Source organism: Microtus oregoni, unplaced genomic scaffold, assembly GCF_018167655.1.
Source record: "Microtus oregoni isolate MIOR12 unplaced genomic scaffold, Mior012 000006F_ref0000085, whole genome shotgun sequence".
NCBI classification, from domain to species: Eukaryota; Metazoa; Chordata; class Mammalia; order Rodentia; family Cricetidae; genus Microtus; species Microtus oregoni.
The window spans coordinates 27,735,342-27,758,334 of NW_024543065.1; the positions used below are offsets into that span (position 1 = coordinate 27,735,342).

Consider the following 22,993-nt stretch of genomic DNA (forward strand, 5'->3'; position numbering starts at 1 on the left):
CTTGTAGCTGGCCTCGAACTTTTGACGTTGCTGAGAGCAACCTTGAACTCTGTCATCTTGCTTCCCTCTCCCAAGTGCCAGGGTTACAGGTATGAGACTACACACTTGGCTTTGAACATCAACCTTCAAAACCAGAATCTTCCTAAAGAGAAAATAAAAGAAACGAAGGAAGGAAGGAAGGAAGGAAAGAATGAATGAAGGAAGGAAAGAATGAAGGAAGGAAGGAAGGAAGGAGGGAAGGAAGGAAGGAAAGAATGAAGGAAGGAAGGAAGGAAGGAAGGAGAAAGAAAGAGAGAGAAAGAAAATAATAGAGAACGAGGTAAGGAGGAAAAGAGAGAAAGTGCATAAGAGATTGGAGAGTGATTGCTGCTCTTCCAGAGGACCTGGGTTCAATTCCCAGCACCCATGTCAGATGGCTGACAACTTCTTATAACTCCAGCTCAGAGACTCTGGAAGCCTCTCCTGACCACCATAAGCCCCTGGACAGAAGGTGGGACATCCACACATACACATAACAAAAAAAAAATCTTAAAAATATAAACTGAGGGCAGGTTATTCAGTGGTTAAGAGCATTTGCTACTCTTCCAGAAGACCTGGTTTTGGTTCCCAGAACCCATGAGCTGACTTACAACCACCCTGAAGGGGTCTGAAACCTTCTGATCTCTCTGGGCACCAGGCACATACATATATGCAGGCAAATACTCAAACACATGAAATAAAATAAACGGATCTTTTCAAAGCTTATTATTTATTTATTTACTTGCTTATTTAAGAAAGAAAAGATAAGGTATAGCCTACTTGAGACTGAAGTCTTCCCTACCCTCCACAGTAGAGCTGTAACTGACCGTTCTTTGGGGATTTTACCCATTTTATGTATCAGAAAGCAGAACTGATGTGGGATTCCCCTCTGTATGCTGTGGATACCATTGATTAGTAAAGAAACTGTCTTAGGCCTGCACAGGTAGGCAGGGGAAAACTAAACTAAATGCTAAGAGAAAGAAGGCAGAGTCAGGAGAAGCCATGTAGCCCTGCCAGAGACAGATGCAGGAACTTACCAGGAACGCCACAGCCTTGTGGCGATACACCGATCAATAGAAATGGGTTAAAGTAAGATGTAAGACCTAGCCCATAAGAAGCTATAGCTAACAGGCCAAGCAGTGATTTAATTAGTACAGTTTCTGTGTGGTTATTTCAAGTCTGGGCAGCCAGGAACAAACAAGTGGCCTCCTCCTACACAGAACTTGGGTTCATCCCGCACATCTGACAACTACCTATGAATCCAGCTTTGGGAATCTGATACCTTTCATCCTTTAAAAGCAAATGGAGAACATTTTTCTGGAATTTACTATTGCATACTCACGTTTACTTCGATTAACTCATTAAGACAGGGTCTTGGTAGCCCTGGATCACGTGGTACTCTCTGTAACAGACTGATCGCAAAAGTATGACGATCTGCCTCAACCTGCAGTTTTACAATAAAATTACCATTTGCTCATTCGATTATTGATGCCTTCCTTAAACAAGTATTTGTCCAAGTGGATGTGGAAGAAACACAGCTTCAGGCCAGCCAGTGAGTGCTAAGAAGACCAGGGCCACCCAGAGGCCGATAATCACCTTGGGGGCCTGAGTTCAGCTGTTTCCTGGTAGAGGAGAGGGACTTTGTTTTGCAAGCCAGATGGCAAATCCTGTGGCCTAGAACATTCTGACAGCAGAACTAGAAACTGGAGGAGCAGCCTGGTGTAACTGGACTCTGCATAAGCATTATACTACAAGAAGGTGTGTCTGCCAGAGAGAGGGCTGGCCAGAGAAAGTCGAGAAGAACTGGCCCAGGGGAGCCAAGTGTCCACGGACAGGTAGCAACCTCTCAACTGTGCAGCCTTCTCGGCAAACAGTCTGTGGAATTCCAGATGTCTTTTCTCTCTTAATCCTCAGAACCTTTTCATCAGATGAAATCTGACCGAGCAAGGCCAAGAACAGTGACATGCAGGGGCAGCCTACAGACCACAGGATTGGCCCCCGCTGCTGAAAAATCACTTCGTTAGGGTAAACCTGGGCCTCCCTGGACTACAGTTTTAAGGACTCTGAGTCAGTCTACCCCGCAGAGTTTAGGAGACCACGAGAGATCACAACACATATAACACAGCTGCCGTGGACGCTGGGGAGCTTGGCTCAGGAGCGGTGCTGGTTCTAGTGTTTCCTGCCCCTATAGATAGCTAAAAGCTTCGAAATGAAACTCGGTCCCAAGGAGCAGGGGTGCAGCTCAGTGGCGAAGTTGGGTGTGCCATGCTTGAAGCCCTGGGTCTGCCATCAGCGGCACACACATCACAAAGTTAAACCGATCAAAATAAATATCGATTAGATTTGCTTCTTAAGATGTTTGTATTAAAGGGAGTCACCACTAAACATTTTATTCTATTTTATTTTTGATTTTTCGAGACAGGATTTCTCCGTAGCTTTTGGTTCCTGTCCTGGGACTAGCTTTTGTAGACCAGGCTGGCCTCAAACTCACAGAGATCCGCCTGCCTCTGCCTCCCGAGTGCTGGGATTAAAGGCGTGTGCCAACACTGCCCAGCTTTATTTTATTTTTAAATAAACTTTGTTTTATAAAAGATACTTGGAAACTAGCCAGGCAGTGGTGGCTCACACCTTTAACCCCAGCACTCTGGAAGCAGAGGCAGGTGGGTCTTTGAATTTGTGGCCAGCTTGGTCTACAGAGTGAGTTCCAGGAAAGCCAGGGCTACACAGAGAAACCCTGTCTTGAAAAATCAAAATTAAACGAAAACCAAAAAAAATTGGATATTAAAAAAATCACAAAAGTCACACAGCATAATTTATCCAGATCCAAAGTCTGTACATCTCAATGAACATGTCTACAGTCAGAAGACCAATTCCAAAGCTGTGGAGCCCCACGCTAGGTTTTACACTTTCACTATAGAACATTTTATGCACTAACCACTAAAACGGAAAAATCCATGGCTGAGTTGGAACTAGAACAACAATTAGCTTTATATCATTTTTCAGAACTTGTACTCGTCACCTGGCTTCACTTAATTTTAATTTTTTAAGATTTATTTTTATTTTTAGTTATGAGTATGTGTGTTGGGGTGTTGTGGGAGGCCACTTGCTTGTTTCCTGGCTGCCCAGCAGCTCAGACCTGAAATAATCACACAGAATCTATATTATTTAAAACACTGCTTGGCTAATGATGCTAGCATATTTATAGCTAACTCATATATTAAATTAACCCATCTCCATTAATCTGTATATCCCCATGAGGTTGTGGCTTACCAGGTAAAGTTCTGGTGTCTGTCTCCGGCAGGGCTACATGGCTTCTCACTGACTCTGCCTTCTTTCTCTCAGCATTCAGTTTAGTTTTCCCAGCCTAGCTCTACTCTGCCCTATCAGGCCAAGCCAGTTTCTTTATTCATTAACCAAAAGCAACACATAGACAGGACGTCCCAAATCATTGGGGGTGTAGGGGTGCTATAGGCACAGGAGTACAGGAGCCAGTGTAGGCCAGAGGTCCTGGATCTACATAGGGCTGGAGTCACAGGCAATTGTGAGCTGCCTGGCGTGAGTGCTGGGAATCGAAATCAGGTCCTCCTGAAGAGCAGCACATTCTTTTAACTGAGAGCCTATGTTACAGGATATTTGATTGCACGGTGTGAAGATACGTCGCTCTTTTACCTTGTCTTCCGAAGGTGCCTTCTGATTGGTTTAATAAAAAGCTGAATGGCCAATAGCTAGGCAAGAGAGGATAGGTGGGACTTCCTGAGAGAGAAAAGAACTCTGGGAGAATCTGAGGAATCCAGGAATTTGCCAGCGAGACACAGAGGAAGGTTGTATGTACAATACTGAGTAGAGGTAATGAGTCACGTGGCAGACTGTGGATCAATACAAATGGGTAAATTCAGGTTGTCAAGAGCTAGTTGGGAACAAGCCTAAGATAAGGCCACACCTTCATAATCATCAAAACATCTCTGTGTCAGTATTTGGGAACACAGTCAGTGTCCTTCTGTCATTTTAAATTGTGTGTGCTCACACGTGGGGGGTCAGAGGACAGCTCAGGAGGCAGGGGTCAGAGGGCAGGGGGTTAGAGGACAGCTCAGGAGGCAGGGGTCAGAGGGCAGGGGGTTAGAGGACAGCTCAGGAGGCAGGGGTCAGAGGACAGCTGGGGGGCAGGGGTCAGAGGACAGCTGGGGGGCAGGGGTCAGAGGACAGCTGGGGGCAGGGGTCAGAGGACAGCTGGGGAGGCAGGGGTCAGAGGACAACTCGGGGGCAGTTGTCAGAGGACAGCTTGGGGAGGCAGTTCTTACTTTCTATCATATGGGTCAGTAGGCTTCATGACAAGTGCCTTTACCTATTAAGCCATTCCGATGGCGATAATTTTTTAAGTTATTTGCGTGCGCACACGCACGCGCACACGTGTGTGTGTGTGTGTGTGTGTGTGTGCTTCTTCTCTAATCTAAGTCCTGCCCACGGGGACAACCTGTTACTGTGACCTCACTCTAAGCTGCAGACAAGCCTCAGAGGTAAGGAGGAAGAGCAGAGACAGTTTCCCAAGGGGAGTGGTTTGGAGAGGGACATCTGTGAGCAAGCAGAGCATGTCTGAGGAGAGAAGTTCCTCACTACAGGTGAGGGTCAGAAGACAGCCTGGTCCACACCCCAAAAGGAAGAGACCAGGAGGAGAAATGCTGAGAGGAGCTCAGAGTATTTTAAAGTAATGAGGGCTTTATAAGGAAAGAAGTAGCAGGACCCAGCTCACACTTCAAAACTACAGTATCCTGGGGGATGGAGTGATGGCTCGTTGTTAAGATGCAGCTCCTCCTTCTGAAGAGGACCAGAGTTCGGTTCCAGCATCCACATAAGGTGGCTCACAGCGGCCTGCAACTCCAGCTATAAGGGATCTGATGCTCTCATCTACCCTCTGTGGGCACCTGCACAGATGCAGCATACATACATACAGACAGACAGACACACACACACACAATAAATAAATACAATTGAAAATTAAAAAACAAAAGAAATAACAACAGTGTTAGCGAGGGGGCTGAGAAAGAGGAAGACACACCCACTATTGGTGGGAGTGTAAATGGGCATCGCCACTGTGGCAATCAGGGCAGAGACATCTCGGAAACCTAAAATTAGGGCTTCCACGGAATCCGGCTTTGCCACTCCTGGCATTTACTCAAAGGACTCTTATCCTACTACTGAGATGGGATCTGTGTTCTTCTATGTTTATTGCTGCTCTGGAGGTAAAGCAAGGAAATGCAGTCAGACTCACTGTCCATCAGGGGATGAACGGATAAGGAAACATGGGCCATATGCAGAAGATGCAGAATTATTCAATGTGTAAACAAATGGATGGAACCGGGGAAGATTAAACAAGGTAAGCCAGGCTTAGGAAGACGGGCACTGATGGTCATGTGCATACTCTACCTTCTCCTTTGCATATACGTGTAACTGTGTGGAGGGAAGGAGGACAAATGCGCGGACACAGAGTCCATGAGAGGGGAAAGAAAACTTTTTGACAGGAAATTACCCTACCATTAAATCTCAGTAACCCATGTCTGTGCTGTGGTAGAGGCCCCCGAGAGCCAAGGAAAAGAAAGACAACAGCCATGCCGGCTGATTGGTGTCCTTGAGTGGATGTGGGGCTAGGAAACAGACAACAGTAGACTTCTAGAAGGTGGAGGTCTGAGGAGGCACTTCAGGCAGGTGTCTGGCTAGTTCACTGACTGCAACATGCCTCTGCCTGGCTTCTAGTTCATGAAGTTTTATTTAGAGCTATTTTACACGATGGGGAATGATACTTGTGCCTGAAACTTCAGAAAGTTAAAGCGAGGAGACGCTGCCAGTCTGACACTTCAGGCTAGCTGAGGCTCTCACATATGCCTCTGGGACGCCCAACTCTACTGCTAAAGCAAGCGACTTGCCAGGAAAGCATGAACTGAGCGTCTGTCTCGGGAGGCTTCCATGGACCCCCCAGAGACTTTGTTCTGTTTTAAAAACAAAATACATAGAAGCCCAGGCCGGAAGATTGGAATTCAAGGTCAGCTGGACTGTGGAGCAGGACCCCACCTCAAAAACATTTTGAAGTTAAAAAGAAATGTTTTAATTGGCCGGTAGTGGTGGTGCCAGGCCTTTAATCCTAGTGTTCGGGAGGCAGAAGGAGGCCAACCTCTGTGGGTTCAAGGCCAGCCTGGTCTAGATAGCAAGTTTCAGGTGAGCCAAAGCTACATGGAGCAGTGGCTCTCAACCTTCCTAATGCTGCAACCCTTTAATACAGTTCTTCATGTTGTGATGATCTCCAGGCATAACATTATTTTCATTGCTTCTTTGTAACTGTAATTTTGTTAGTGTTATGAATGCAATGTAAATATCTGTGTTTTCTGATGATCCTGGGAGACCCCTGTGAAAGGGTCATTCAACCCTCAAAAAGAGGTCAGGACCCACAGATTGACAACCACTGACATAGAGAAATTGTCCCCAAAATAAACAAAAACTTTTAATTACATATGTGTATGTATGTATTTATCTCTGTGTGTTGATGTGTGCACATCAGTACAGGTGCCTGAGGAGACAAGAGGAGGGAGTTGGATCTCTGGAACTGGAGGTGCAGGTGGTTGGAAGTCACCTAATATGGGTACCGGGAACAGAACCCTGGTCCTTTTTGTAAGAGCCATCTCTCCATGCCCACCCCTACCAAAACAAACAAACAAACAAACAAAAAACCTTTTAAGTGAATAAAGTCAGTGGGAACTTAATCCTGAGACTCACTGTGTAAGCAAATCCCTGAGAGTATTTCTCCACGTTTCACCAACGGCATTGTGGCATTAGCACGGTCCTGGCTTCTATGGGAGCAGCTGTGCAAGATAGCGCCTCTAATGTGACTTTCAAAGTAGGCAAATCCTTCAATGCAACACAGTGCTGGCCAAGTCTGTAGCCCACTTTCTAAGAATAACTGTGCATTGTCTGGTGTGGCCTGCCATTCAGGAGACCCCTCTGTGATCACCTGTGCAGTGTCCAGTGTGGCCTGCTGTCCAGGAGACCCCTCTGTGGTCACCTGTGCAGTGTCCAGTGTGACCTGTGCATTCAGGAGACCCCTCCGTGGTCACCTGTGCAGTGTCCAGCGTGGCCTGCAATCCAGGAGACCCTTCCGTGGTCACGTGATAGCTGCCCAGCAGTACATCGTCCATTAGCACCTGCACGCCCACCAGCTCTCCATGGGCCACTTTGCGGTCACGGTCACTCAGCCCGCAGAGACACATCTAGAAACAAATAAAAATACCTTCCCATTTTGAAGAGGCCTTTGTATCTCTTATAAATGGGTCTGAAGATAAACATCAAATGCAACTATATTTATAACCCTCATGCTCTTAGCTAATACAATCAGAGTAAAATCTCTAGCTTCAAGTCCTTCTTGAATGTGTTAGGTTTCTGTGTAGGAGCAGCAAATCTCCTGACCTTACAGCAGATGCAACAAATGCGTGGGATGGCCAGTTTCCTTTACAAGTCCAGAGATACTCATAGGCATGCCCCCGGGGGAACAGAAGAAAGACCCTAATTGTGATCTGTTATTGTCTCTGTTTTTGCTTTAAACCCTCTTGCTTTTACTGTTAAAACATTTTTTTTAACTTATGGAGAATTTTAAACACACATAAATGCAAACAAATTACATCCATATATATATATATATATATATATACACACACACACACACACATATATATATATATATATATATATATATGAATATGAGAGTATTGTCCCACCCCAACTCTTCACTCCCTATTCTGAAGCCAAGTTGTAGTTGAATTTTTGTCTTGATTTTAACGCACACACATTTAAAAAATATGTTGGTTTTGACCTAATCAGGGGAAAACATAATTTTTTTTTCAAAACAATTTAAATGATTTTTAAAAAGTTTCAGGATAAACAGAACAATTAAAGAAAATTCCCTCGTTGGTCCTGCCTAAGCAGATCCCATGCCAGGTCAGGTGTCCTGTGCCTCTGAGTGTCAGGTGGCAATTTCTCTAAGAGGCTCAGATGGTGACTCCAGAGCAGCCCTTCCTCTAGGTCACTGCTGTCCTGGGAACTGCAGGTGAGTCTACAGCAAAGACCCTTAGCGACTGAGATCGTGACTTTTTCCACAATAAGAAAAGACGACTCACCTTGCAGCCTCGGTGACAGCTTCATAGTTAAACACTCATTTATCGGATAAGTTGTCACTGGCTAAAACATGAACCTGCTTTACAGTCTGTGTTCAGGTCTCTCCAACAAGTGGAAGACAGACCTACCTGCATATCATCCTCTAAGGTGTTTGGGACGCTGCTCATAACTGGAAATGGTCCACCATCTTCCAGAAACGCCCTCCATGGGAACATCGTAACCGCCTAAATGAAACAAACAACAGACAGGACAATGGCTTCATGCATCCCTCAGATGAAGATGCTTATGCATGAGCAATACCTCTGCATCCATCTCCAAAGGACACAGAGAAAGAGTGGCAGTCATTTCTAGTTTCCCTGGGATGGTCTCAGTGTAATAAGGAGACACCAATATCCAAAGTTCTAGAACAAGAGGTGGCACACACCTGTAATTCCAGCACTTGAGAGACTGATGCAGGAGGATAGTAAGCTTCAGGCCAGTTTCAACTAGATCAGTCGTTACCCACTGGGGGTTGAAAGACCCTTTCATAGGGGACGCCAAAGTCCACCAGAAAACACAGATATTTACATTTTAGTCATAACAGTCACAAAATTATAGTTATGATGTAGCAAGGAAAAGAATTTTATGGTTGGGGGTCAGCACAACCATAAAACTGTATTAAAGGGTCACAGCATGAGGAAGGTTGAGGACCAAGGAGCTAGACAGTGAGACCCTGTCTCAAAAGAAACAAAACAAAGGAAATTCTGGAATAATACAATACCAAGAGGGTATGTTTTTAATCAACAAAAGTAAACTTAGTTAAATGTTGTTCAGATTAGGGACCTTCCAATGTCCTTCCCCATCACTGTGCCCCAACTCTTGGCATCACCTCAGACCAGTGCCCCAGGGGGTGCTCTGATCCCCGTCTTCTCTGCACTGCAGAACAACCGAGGCAGGTTCTATTTTCTGCGGCACCATGCAAACCCCGGATCCAGAGGACTGCCCACTGGGCTCATTCTCTACTCTAGAGCTGCTTTTCAGTCACTTCCTAAAGACTGTGCCACAGGACACCCACAGCCACCCAACCCAAGACAGTATCCAAAGACATCGGCAGCAGGCCCAGTGTCATGGTCAGCTCTGTCCTGTGGTTCTAAAAGAGGGGTGAGGATTGGACCAAGAGTCACTGTCGTTTAGCATGGAAGTACAGGACCTGCCTGCGGTTGATGCCGAGGCATTTGTAGTGTTTAAGTAGGATGTTTGCAGGGTGGTTTTAAAGCTATGTACACAAACGCTTTCCATCAGGAGATAGGGTTTAGTGCTTAGGGCTGGGGGCACGCCTGTAATCCTAACACTTGGGACTGGAGACAGGAGAAACAGGAGTTCAAGGTTATATTTGCCTACTTAATAGATCAGCCTGGGATACATAACAATATCTCTAGAGGAGGGGGCACGCAGACGCTTGTCACCAAGTCTGACGACCTGAGTCTGATCCTCAGGTCCAGAAGGTGGAAGGAAAGAATTGACTCCTGTCAACTGTCTTCTGACCTGACGTGTGCACACGTGTGAGCAGGAACACACAAGCACACACACCCAGAGGGGGGAGATAGAAAAGAAACTAAAATGGGGGTATGCAGAAGGAGGAAGGGAGGTGACTCTCTGACTCTTTGAACATGGCTGAACTTAAAGGCTCACTGTTAATGACTGGAACATGACAGAAGCCATGGTGTCAGTTCTGAAGACTGGTCATGCAATGGCCAAGGCTTCTACCCCAGGCTCCCTCTCTTGCTCTGGGGAAACCATTTTCCTCACAGCCATTGCTGTGAGGAAGTGTTGTAGTGAAGACTGTGGGAACAGCCTTGGATGCGGGTCTCCTGACAGCTACTGTCAGCTGGGTGGATAAGGCTGCAAGCAAACTTCTCTTGCTATGCGCTGAGATGGTGATCTTCAGGCCTGGCCAACTTCTTGATTGCAACCCTTCAGAGACACAGCCACCCTCCCTGAGCCAACACTCCTCACCTAAGCTGCTCCCAGCTTCCTGCCTCTCAGAATCTGGGAGTGGCAATGAACGCTTATTGTCCTAACCTACTGAGCTGGGCCCGGCCTTGAGTTTGTGGCAACAGAAAAGTGACAAATAAGGTTTGGGAATCTAACGCTGCTCTGACTCCTTCAGTGGTTTGATATCTGGCTTTTCTGAACTTTGGCCTGTGTCAAGATGGTTAATGTACCTGCTTGGGAGTAGTCGTAGTTGCTGGGATTACATTTGATAACACGTGTTGTAACCAGAGCAATCCAAAGCCCAGCTTCTGACCTCTTTATGCATCATGATCTATTGGGTAGAAAAGATCAAGCCTTTCGGCGCATCTTGTTTTGTTTTTCCATGACAGCTGTGAGCAGGCTGTTGCCCCAATCATTCCATTGAACATTTGCAGAAGAGACCCTGCCTGGAACTAACTCCTGGTCATGAGTCCCCGTGGCCCCCTGGGAGTGAAGGAAGGCCAACGAAGACTGAGGTCCACTGAAGTGTGAAGACCCTGCGAAATGGAAGCCAAATGGAAACGAAGGGACAACACCCCTGCATTCCACACAGCGCCTCTGAAACTTACCTGGAGGCTCCGTGGATCTAGCGGCTGGGGCAGGCTGAGCCCTGAAGAAAAGATGCTCCTTCTGAGAGAGTCGCTCAGTGGTGGCAAACCATGGCACACACCATCTGCGACAGACTGGTGGGCGGGAGCATTTCCTGCTGCCAAAAATGTTCTGTCAAAGTGGGGTGAGAGTTTTTGTTTAGTATGGTTACTTATGCTTTCTAGGTCCAGAGCTTTCTTCAAACTTACTGTAGCAAGAGAATATTTTGAAAGAGGAACATGGTTTCTCCCTCAACCCCCTATGCTTCCCTTCCCTCTCATAGTCCAGAGCCCTCTGGGGGAAGGTGATCCTCACAATGGGAGAAGGTCTGTGATGGGAGCAATACTGACAGAACTATCAGGAAGCTGGAAAGTTCAGAAAACACTGATTCTATGCCATTGTTGGACACCGGAAGTGAAGCTCTTGCAAATGAGGGACTGAGTTTTAAATTTTACTTAATTTTAGCTCTTACTAACTTGAATTAAATCAGCCACATGTGGCTGCCAAAACGGGCATCACACCAATAGCTCCAGCACAAAGACTTCAGCTGTCTGCGGAGCTCTTAAAGTTAGTAGCTGCAGTAAGATTTCAAATCTATAAAACCAAACTTCAGGTTAAGTGAGATCCAGGGGTGTGAGAGAGAACCCTTTGGTTTCGTTGAAACAAAATTTGGTTCTGCACGTCAAGAGCCACAAACCCTGTAGACTAGAGCATGAAATTTTTAATGCAAGCAAGAACGAGAGGCATGTGGGATAATTCAGGGCGATTTCCTGCCCCCAAGGAAATAAGATTAGCAAGGAAACACAGGGTTTTGAGATCTCAGTTAGCCCTCGCTAACATACAAAAGTTGTCTAAGGAAAGTGTTGACCTGGGATAACCTGGGGGAGGGGAGCTCCGAGAACTGATGTTTTCCGTGGAGACCAGTTCTCACAAACCAGGCACCGAAGAGAACAGAGACTTGCCAGGCTGAGGGAAATGTCAGCTTAAGGAACTGAGATTGGCAAACTCTCTGTGTTGGAGAGACTTGGGAGTGCCTGAGGCCCATCAGTGACTGTCCATGGGCAGGCATGGAACAGGAAACCAACCATGAGAGGCTGGAGTAGACCTGACAACCTACAACAGAGGTGAGTGAAGTGGCCACTGCTGTCTAACTTCCAGCATCTCTCGGGAGCACCACTTAGAGCTCAGGCTGCCGGGGAGGGTGTTGTGTGAGCTCTGCAATTAAGGCCCAGTATTAGGGGTTGCCTAGATACCTGGAAGGGCCTTGATAGTATAAGCACAGCTTCTCCCTTCTCCCAGGATAAGGTTCCCGTGTCCACCCACACTCCTTATCAAGGGAGCTGGCACTCTTTCCACTGTCCCCGGGCAACGACTGTTTCCTGCCAGACCCTGGAGCTGGGCAAACAAACCCATCGTGTCCTCCTTAGTAACCCGGGAAGACCACACCCTCTTCTACTGCTGAGTCTGCCTCCTTCGGGCTCTGCGTGTACACTGTATTCACACATGGCCTGTTGCGGCCGGCAGGACATCCTCTCCTTCTGTGAAGACCCAGCACTAACAAACCACTATTGATCTTATCTGGTTCAAGCTTTGGTGCTATTTCTTCAGCCGTCTAGAATCTTTACCTCACCAATAGGGCGACCAGGAGGCAGTAAAACAAACCATAACTAACTGACTTGGCATTCACTCCAGGGTGACCACGTTTATACACGTGTGACTCAATGATGTGGCATCGGAAAGGGAAATACTTTTTCCGTCAGCAGAAGTAGGGGCCTATGAGCTCAATAGTGCAGCACTTAGAGGGTGAACAAAACTACTGGTTGGTGGCCGGTGTGTGTGTGCCTGCACACACGCACGTGCCCTTGTGTTGACACTGAACATGCTAAGCATGCATTCAACCACTGAGCTAAGACCTAGCTCTTCACTCGGTTTAGGATGGAGGTTGGAGTTACCTAAAGGCGACATAAACTTTGCTCCCTGTTTCTTTCAACTTCCACGCGATTTCTCAGCGGAGATGACGACATACCAAGTGCAGCCATGGCATGGTGTGGCTGGAATGTTCACAGTTCCGAGCCAGGAGCTGCCTGAGATTCAACAGCCAACCTCACATAGGCCATCACCTCCACCCACACAGAGCCCAAGGCACCAGTAAGGCTTCCGCCTTCCCCTAAAATTTCCGAGATCTCTCGATGGCACATATAGTATCTATGTGCCATATACATATACCCTACCTATGCTTACTTAAAATGCTGGTATCAAAAAGCAGGCCATTCGAACAGAGACACATTTCGGCACAAGTCACGAACGCGAAAGCAAAGTGCCCGGGAACAGCTTCTTTCGTTGCACGGCTCCTTTCGCTGACTCCTGCTCGTCTCTACCACCAGTTCTTGAGGCTCTCCCTGCCCTCCTCGCCTCCTTCCTGCCTCCTTCCTTCAGGGGCCAGCTTTGTATCACCAGTTCTCAGGGTTCACCTTGCCCCCCTCGCCTCCTCCCTTCCTCCCTCCTTCAGGGCCCGGCTTTGTTCAATCTTTCTTGTTCAGTCTCTGACATGATCTCTCTTTTCCACTTTCTTTGGCGGGTTTACTTTAGAAAATATTATGTGTATGTTGTGTGGTGGCGGGGATAAATGAACTTGAGTGCTGGTGCCCCCAGAGGCCAGAAAAGTGGGTGTCAAGATCTCCTAGAGTGGGGCTGGAGAGATGGCTTAGAGGTTAAGAGCACTGACTGCTCTTTCTGAGGTCCTGAGTTCAATTCCCAGCAGCCACTCATGTGTAATGAGATCTGGTGCCCTCTCTGGTGAGTAGGCATATATGAAGATAGAACACTGTATACATAATAAATAAAAATCTTAAAAAAATATCTCCTAGAGCTGGAGTAGCAGGTGGGTGCTGGGAACCGAACTCTGATACTGTGCAGGAATGATATGTGCTCTCAATTGCTGAGCCATCCCTCCAGCCCCTGATGTGTTCTATTATTGTCTTAGAAAGTTTGTGAAGTATTACAAACGATTACCAAAGTGGCTTCAATTCTTGGAAAACTTTTAGAACCCTGCGAAGGAACCAAGGAATAATGGGACGTTGCCCTCTGCTATGGCATGACTATTGCCTTCTTGAACACTCAGCAGTAGTGATTATAGGAAGAAGACCAGCACAAGACTACACCCCTGATCGTTCATCATGAAGGGACCGAGGGGCTCACGCTGCAACACCCCTCTCTTAGTCTATATAAGTGGCAAACAGTTGTTTGGGAATGTGGTAAGATCGGACAATTGATTTTTCACAGTGCGGCTGCCCATGCTCTTGTAGGCATCACTTCCCCTGCAAGTGACCCAAATTAAACTCAAGCTATGCTTGGCAGGACTGTTTCTTAGGTCTGTATGTCTGTATTCTCTGAGGTGGGTAGCATTTGTCTCCCAGGAAGTCAACAGAGCACAAGGCTACATCCTTCCTTGCCTTCCCAGTTCCTCTGTCCACATGCTAGATGCTGTGAGCTGTAGATGGTTTTCAACACAAGGGTTCATGTGTTGGAAGCTTATTAGGGAATTGTACAATGTAATTATTAGAGGGGAACCACAGAAACATAACTGTGTGGCCAATCTTTGCTGTTAGTTTAATTGACTTAGAATTACCTAGGAGACACACAACTGGGTATGTCTCTGGACGTGTTTCTGGAGAGGTTAAATTAAGAAGGAAGAGCCACCCTAAATGTGGGTAAGACCATCATAGGCGGAAACTTTCCTGTCTCACAGTCACTCTTCAAATAATCACTCAGAGGCTTAATATTACTTGCAAATGCTCGACCAATAGCTCAGGTCTATTACTAACTAGATGTTACAACTTAACCAATTTCTATCACTCTGTGTGTTGACTCGAAGCTCGTGGCTTTTACCTCAATCCTATTTGGTGTGCCTAACTCATTATCCATCTGGCTGGCACCTCCTCTGGCTCCACCCTTTCTTATCCCATCATTCTGAGTTTGGCTTTCCTGCCTAATTTTATCCTGTTCCGCTATTGGTCAGTCAGCTTGTTTATTAAACCAATCATAGTGACATGTATTTACCCAGTGTACAGAAGGATTGCTCCACAGCACACCATCTCATGGACTGGGATCTCAGGCTGAATAAAACAGGAAGAGGATGAAGCAGGTTAAGCACTGGTATTCATCTCCTCCTGCTCCCTGACTGCTCCCTCACGCCCCTGCTTCCATTCTTTTCTGGCTGTGATGGACCACACCCTTAAACTGTGAGCCGCAATGAGCCTTTCCTTTGTTAAGTGATTTTTGTTACTTATTTTGTCAGAGCAAGGAAAACAAACTCCTATTCTTTTAGCACCAGAGCCTCTTTGACTTCTTCCCTCTCCATTAGAGATTTTTCTACCAAACATTTATTAATACACTGAATAATTCTATGTCAACTTTGCATAAGCTGGAGTCATTTGGGATGAGAGAACCTCAATTGAGAAGCCCCCCACCCCCGGCAGACTGGCCTGTGGGAAAGCCTTTGGTACATCTTTTTGACTGACGAGTGATGTGGGAAGGTCCAGTTCTCTGTGGGTGGTGCCAACCCTGGGCTGTGGTCCTGGGTCCTATAAGAAAGCAGGTTGAGCAAGCCATGGGGAGCAAGCCAGTAAGCAGCTCTCTTTCATGGCCTCTGCATCAGTTTTCTGCCTCCAGGTCCCGGTCCTGACATCCCTGGATGACGAGCCGCAAACTGTAAGCTGAAACAAGCCTTTCCTCTTTAGTTGCTTTTGGTCATGACGTTTTATGAGAGCATTGAAATCCTGAGACTATTGTTTTTCCTATTTTATTTATTATTTTTATTGTTATTTCGTTTTGAAATATGATCTGATACAGCTCAGGATGGCTTTGAACTCACTGTATCTGGAATGTCTGATCCTTCTACTTCTTCCTCCCAAGTTCTGGGGTTACAGATTTGCACTACCTCACCTGAACTGTTTGTTGTGGGAGATATGGTCTTCCTCTGTAGCTCTGGCACTCCTCGTATTCACTATGTAGACAAGGCTGGCCTCAAATTCATACTGCCTCTTTCCCCTCAGCCTTCTGAGATGACAGGCATGGGCAACCACATCTGACTAGCATTTTCCTCCCCAACTACTCCCAAGACAGGGAGGGTCTCACTGTTTTACACTGATTGTCTTGCGACTTGCTCTGTAGACCAGGCTGGCCTCGAACTCACACCTGCCTCTGCCTTCCGAGTGCTGAGATTAAAGGACTGTGCCACCACACCCGCTGAATTTTCCCATTTCTAAAGAAAATTTACAATGACATCTAACCCCGGACTGCAGAAAAGGATGGGGGCTATGAGGTCAGGTGTGGGGCGTAAACACAAGTCTTACCACAACAGCCTGTGTAGCCCTGGCCGAGTAACAAAACACCTCTGGATTTCTCTTTCCTTTTCTGTAAAGGCTGTAAAAATAGCTCGCAGCCCACAGACTTGGCACACAGCAGTGCCATAACCGACACAGTGGCACAGCCAAGCCCCTACCCTCCGTCATTGCCTCCTGTGTCTAAGGCTCCGGTTGAAACAAACAAAAGAAGAGAAAAAAGAGAAAGAAGATGAAAGAGAAAAGAGAGAGAGGAGAGAGAATGCTACATTTTCTTTAGCTACATCATCGTGACTTTGGAAATACTGGAAGAGCCTGGCCTCCCTGTAACAAGTCACTCAGGTCCCCAGTCGGCACAGCCTGGCCAGGACCCTCTGTAACTGGAGACAAGGAATACCACAAAGTCATACTACACAACAAACCTCACATGAGATTTATCAGGAGAGTCACAAAGGTGGCTGCCTCTGTTCTGGGGGGAGATCCTGGCAGCAGAGACCTGAGCAGGAGGTTGGCTTTATATAGGGTTTCTTGTGTGTGGGGAGGCTCCCCAGGGTGACCTGGGATTGGTTGGGTTTTGTGGCTCAAACTTTGGCTGTTTTTCTCTGTGGGGCAAAGCTTGGCTGCCTGTATCTCAAGGGGCTGGAGATGACCATTATGGCTGCTTAAGTCGGGGGCGGGGCCTGGCCGCTTGTGCACCTCCAGGGGTTTACACCCTCTATCAGCATCTGCCCAGCACAGCTTGTGAACAACACTCAAGATGCTATGGAGGGAACCAATGAGAAGGCTTGCTGGGTACAAGCTTGCAGAGCTGAGTTCTACCCCAAGAGCCCATGTAAGGCTGGCTTGCCATTTAGGACTTCGGCACTTAACACCTGCTGATAAATCATAAAGACAAGTCTCTCTGCAGACCAACACAAGATCCAACTCTTCAAATGTTCCTGCCATACCTGTATGCTTCCTTATCAACACATGGCTGGGTGCCTCCAGGAGGACTACCCTTCCTTAGGGGAAAGAGCTGCTACTAGTTAGATACCAGGAAGATGCTTAGACAGGACCTCAGAAAGTAGTCGACACTCAGGATGTGCATTGGAGCTTTTCCTTGGGAGCAAGAATATGACAAAATCTGCCTTGACAGTCCAGGCACAGTTAAAACTCTGTACTTCTCCAATACTAGAGACTGGGGCCCTGGCCTTGTGCCAAGCACATGTCCCATGAAACTCCCAGAAACTTAAGTCACACGTTGATATCTGAGTGGCTAAAGGCACTTAAAACAGACCAGCATAAAAATAAGACCGTATTCAAGATGGAGCAAAATTAAAGAAGAGCCAAGGAGCAAGAAGGCGGTGCTGGTCCATGCACATGCCCTGGAGCTCCTAAAGGAGGCTTGGAGTTGGTCCATCCTCAGACACCTCCCAATTCTCCTTCTCCCAGTCACCCCTAAAGGCAACAGTGCACGTGGAGTAGAAGCACTTTTTACATGACAATTTCATCCTTCTCCATCCACCCCCAAACTGCAAAGGAATTCTATTCTGGAACACAGAGGATGACATACTTTGGATTAAAGAGTCAAATGTTATTGTCTGCGGCTTCGTTAACCCTATTCCATTCCATGGCTGGAGAGGAAGATGGTCAGAGACCATTCACAAATAAATGGGAACATGCTGGGCACAAGGGCTCATGTGTAAACCTAGTGATCGTGAGGCTGAAACAAGAGGATTGTCATGATGGCAGCCTGGTCGACAGAGTAAGAACTTGTCTAAAAACAAAAACAAAATAAAAATAAAGCAAGAAAAATAACTAAATAACAGGCATGACTTTGTTCAGTAAAATATATTTGTGGAAACTGAAATAAGAAATTCATGGTTTTTCTGGGGTGTGTGTTTGTTTGCTTTATTTTGAAACAAGGTCTTATTGTGTAGTGTTGGTTAGCCTGGAACTCACCATGCAGACCAGACTGGCCTTGAACTCAGAAAGATCCATCTGCTTCTACCTCCTGAGTCCTGGGATTAAAAGCATGCACTAACAAGCCCACCCCATGTAATTTTCATGTGTCACTACATACTATTTTCTTACTGATTTTTCCCCAACCACTTAAACATGTAAAGGCCATACCCTGAGTCCAAGGGCTACCCCAAATAGGCAGATGCCTGTAACAGACTCTGCCGTGTCCTGACGTACATGGATAAGATTGGCCTGAAGCATCCATTCAGTTCAACCATTCATACCCACGGAAAATGCTTGCCTTATCTAGAACTACAGATATACTTGATGCTCAGGCACGTTATGGTTCAGGAGCCAGAGAACTCCTCCACGGACAGAAGTAAATGTTGGGCCCTTGACAGTGACTCTGACCTATCAGGGGACAGCCACAGATTTTCATCAGTCCTCAAGGGCAGCTGGGAGAGGGGAGTGTGAAATGCGTCAGGCAACCCCATCTCTGTGCCTCTGTTACGTGGGTAAGAGGGTGGTGATAGGCAACTTTACAGGGCCATTGTCCTATCTCCTTCCTGTTTCCGCTGAGTCTGCTGAAGCATACTCCCCTCACTCCAGGAAAGAGTTTGGAACTTCCTTTTTAAACTCAGGAGGAGCCTTAACCTTGCAGGAGCAGATCTTTCCCTGCGTCAAAGAACCCTGCTTGCTCAGGAAATTCTGAGATGCAACTTAACCCCTGTCCTGTCTCTTGAGTAGCTAAACACTTTGATTCATCTGTGGGATCCGTGCTACCTCAGACGATGGCGAGGGTAGCATTTCTCCATCAGCCCCTCTGAGTCCCCGCCTTGACCATGCCTCTGCCCAGAAACTACTGTCATTCACAGGTTTGAAGCTAGCCATACCAAGGCTCCGATTCTAGTGGCTGATTCTACGTACATGCAGTAGAAAGCCTTCTGGGGAGGGAAAAAAAAGGCCATGAAGATGGGCCAAGTAAAGAATGCCAGGTGTGCCTCCTGGGTGGTTTCCTCTGGGAAAGAAATAGAAGGAGGCGGTGGACACTTTGTCCCCCTTTCTTGGCCACAGGGTGCAGGACAACGCAAGTTTGGAGAAACAGAGTGGTTTGCCTAAGGCAATTTCCCTAGCAAATCTCTGTGTGGCTGGAACCATACAGGACCCATGGAGGATGATTCCCCCACAACCAGAAAATTTCTTTGATGCCTACATGGGGCCAGACATGGTGGCTCATGCCTGCAATCTCAGTACTTGGAAGGCTGAGCTTTATAGAAGTTCCAGAAGAACCCAGGCTAAAGTAAGATGTGTCTCAAAAACAAAAACAAAAGCCAAACCAAACCAAAATGAAAAAAAAAAACAAACAAACACAAACAAAACTCCTTTAGGCTTTCAGAGTACAGAGGTCAGCTCAGGGCCCGAATCCGTGGTCATTCAGACATGCACAACCCTCATAGCCGACAAGTTAAACTGAAGCTACAGCCCTGAAGTTGTTCGTCAGTACAAAGCAAAAAAGTCAAATTGAAGTCTTGCATTGCTATATTTATATTCTAAATTCAAGAATCAGAATCTTTGGCAGTAAAAAGCAAACACAAAGTAGAAAAATATGTTTATTCAATATAATCCCACATCTGCATTCTCTATGGGTAGAAAAATTCTCTGGTACAGCCCTTTGGGGACCTTTTTAGCTGAACACTCACACTGGAGATGAATTGGAAGAAGTTGGTAAGTTTGGGTAATTTAAGAATATGTTAAAAAGGAAGGAAGAAAGGAAGAAAGAAAGGAGGAAAGAAAGGAAAGAAGGAAGGAAGGAAGGAAGGAAGAAGAAAGAGAGAAAGAGAGAGAGAGAAAGAAAGAGAGAAAGAAAGAAAGAAAGAAAGAAAGAAAGAAAGAAAGAAAGAAAGAATAATTAGAGTTGGCTTGGAGCAGGAGTCAGGGCTCATGACTATAATCCTAGCCCTGGAAGACTGGTCCAAATTCAAGGCTGACCTGGTTTACATAGCAGATTCCAGGCCAACAAAGGTTACAAATTAAGACTTTGTTTCAAAACAAAACAAGAGAATAATCAGAGTTGGACTGGAGAAATAGTTGGACCACACTCAGGAGGCTGAGACAGGAAGACCGCAAGTTGTTTAGTGAGTTTTGGATTTCCTGAGCTACATAGCAAGATTCTAGGGTTTTGTTGAGGCTGCCCTTTGCTCTAATTAAAAACAACAAACACCCCCCCACACACACACACGCACAAACACTCACAAATCCAGGGGTGATCAGGTCTGACACATTTTCTTTCTCATATAAAACATTTTCTGGAAATATGAATATTAATCCAAAGTCAATCCAAATCCAGCAGAATCACGACTAATCAGCCAAATAGAAGTTTTGTAAGTATGGTCTTGAGGGGATGGTTTCTACAAGATCTAGGTGGTTTTACTTCAAAGTCAGTGCCCACAGCTAGTTCTGTGGGCTTCAGGTGAACGGTGAGTTTGTCCCTGTGGAAGGTGGAGCTGAAAAGGTGAAATAAACTTTTCAGAATAATGATCATCAGAAGGACACGAGTTTTACTCCCTACAATAAAACTCGGTATTGAAAGTGGCAATTGCTCACAGGCTGTTTGGAAAGTATCCTTACAAACCCCAGGAATCCCGGGGCAGATTCCACAGAGACAGGTTTCGCGAGAACCGCTGGGAAGCGAGCGGGCTGGAGATGCCTGTGGACTATTTTAGGGTCCTTATCTAATCGCGCTAACTGTGGCCTCCCTGAGTGGGGCCTCAGCAGGCACCTGCTCAGCACTCTCCTTGGCAGGAGCAGTGGTGTTGCTGCCCTTACCGGAGGAGATGTCTCATTGCAGCATCAAACTGCAGCCACGTCACCTCCCTGCGGAGGAGGAGGGCCTGGGCCACATGAGCCGGGTCCTGGGGACTCTGGAGACTGTCAATCATTTTCTGCAGTTCCTGAAGCTCAGACCCTAGAAAGGGAGAAACACTGGAGTCAGACAGTGTGAAGGACAGGCTGCGATGGGCAACCCATCAGACTCCCCTTTCACCTCCAGAGTAACTTGCCATCCAAACGGACATCCTTTGTTTGTGGATGTGCTAATTATATGTTTCGCAAGATCAGCAGCTCTAGAAACCAAGGTTTGATTTAGTTTCTTCCCTTCCTCTCTTTGGGAGATAGACACCCCCCCCCCCCCCCCACACACACACACGCACACACTTTCCTCCCCAACCCCGTGGTTTAACACAATAAGAATAGGCTGTTGAAAGTTTGAAGTCTGCCAGGCCATGGTCTCAAAATAGAATGAAGAAGAAAGATGTGGGACGGGCAAGTCCTCAGGATACCCACTAGGAACTGAAAGTTACCTTCAGCTAAGACCAAGAGCACTCAAGCTGGGTCTAGGAACCTGGCCTGCCATTGGCTCAAGGTGGGAATTAGATGAAATAGGGGAGCTCAACCAAAACCAACTTAGGGAGCACCACAGGACTGTGGGTTCAGGCCTATCTGAATAACAGCCTATTGGAAAAGGTTTGCCAGCTTCCTCTGATGAGGACAGCTTTCTACCCTGGTGTAGGAGAAGCCATGGAGCGCGGTCACGGTTGGTTCCTCCACTGGCGGCCCAAGACAGGCATCGCTCAAGGGCATGGATGAGATTGCTCTCTCTCTCTCTCTCTCTCTTTCTCTCTCTCTCTCTCTCTTTCTCTCTCTTGCTCTCTCGGCAGCTACTCCAGACCCAAGCAGCCTTCTTTCTACCTGGCAAGTGCTGGGCCTCCTCAGCATTTGCACCTGGGAAAGCAGAGGACTATGGGAATGAACAGGGAAGCTGTCTGTGAGAGCCTGAGCAGGGAGAATGGCTGCCGATACCTGCAACACTTTCCTCTGACTGGGTGCAATTATCACATTTTTAAAATGAGTCCTCTAAACATGATGGTTCTACTGGGGTCCAAAGAAGTTCCCACTGAAAGGGAGCTGGCTGTAGTACAAACTGTAGAACTTTTGGGGTGCACGGCAGGAAGAGAGGTGGCCACTGAACGTCATTTGTTCATGGTGTGTGGTTTTGGTCTACAAGCAATACATCTTCAGGGAAGTGGCAGCCAAGTGACAAATATTTGCAGTGAAATTCACTACACCCTAGGAGTGGAGCACTGTAAGCTGTGAATGTACAAAGTCTTTGGGCACCGACAATCAGGGAATGACAGCCAATAGAAACACTAAGATGCTTGGGTCACAGGGATTTTGCTCATTTCCACATGTCTGTTATCATGTTGTCTGCACGCTTTTGCTCGTGATCCAAACACTTGTGTGCTGCCGAAAATCAACTAAAAATGGACAAAGGCCTGAATCTCAAGCCTGCGGCCCTGAAACTGCTACAGGAAGGAATCCCACATACAGGCACGGGCCGAGCAGGACTCCACCAGCACAGAGAACACTGCCAGAGATGACAAGTGGGATTATACGATATTAGGAACCTGCCCATCAAAGGGAGCCGGCCACAAAGCAAACATTCTACAGAGGGTAGAATGTCTAAAGCTGCACTTCAGACTGGGGTGGGGGTAATGTCTAGAATATATAAACTGTGAAAATTAAATACTGAGAAAACCCATTGCCAATGAATATATCAGTGACTGGTCTGAACGTAGCTCTCAAGAGAAAAACACAACTGGCCAATACATGTTTTTAAAAACAATAGTTGACATCCTTAGCCACTGGGAAATGCAAGTTGAACTACACCAAGAATCCAGCTCACCCTAGTCAGAACAACTAACATGAAGAAAACAAATACAACAAAGTCTGGTGAGCGTTTGGGGAAGAAGAAGCCCTCTTCGCTGCTGGAGGGTGGGAAAGCCACCACACCCATCGTGGTGAGATTTCTCAAGACACTAAAAATAGAACTACCCTTGACCCAGTTGTGCGGCTCCTGGAGATGTACCCAACGAACTCTG

General features: G+C 46.7%; 1 protein-coding gene across 1 annotated transcript in view; it reads right to left on the reverse strand.

Annotated features, from left to right (window-relative positions):
• LOC121449304 overlaps nucleotides 1-22,993 on the reverse strand; it is a 173,897-nt gene that overhangs the window by 37,628 nt on the left and 113,276 nt on the right. Inside the window, exons 30-33 of the mRNA XM_041653616.1 lie at nucleotides 20,883-21,021; nucleotides 10,755-10,905; nucleotides 8,301-8,396; nucleotides 7,119-7,271 (exon numbers count right to left, since the gene is read on the reverse strand). Coding sequence (XP_041509550.1) covers nucleotides 7,119-7,271; nucleotides 8,301-8,396; nucleotides 10,755-10,905; nucleotides 20,883-21,021 — 539 coding nt within the window. The remainder of the gene's footprint in view (nucleotides 1-7,118; nucleotides 7,272-8,300; nucleotides 8,397-10,754; nucleotides 10,906-20,882; nucleotides 21,022-22,993) is intronic.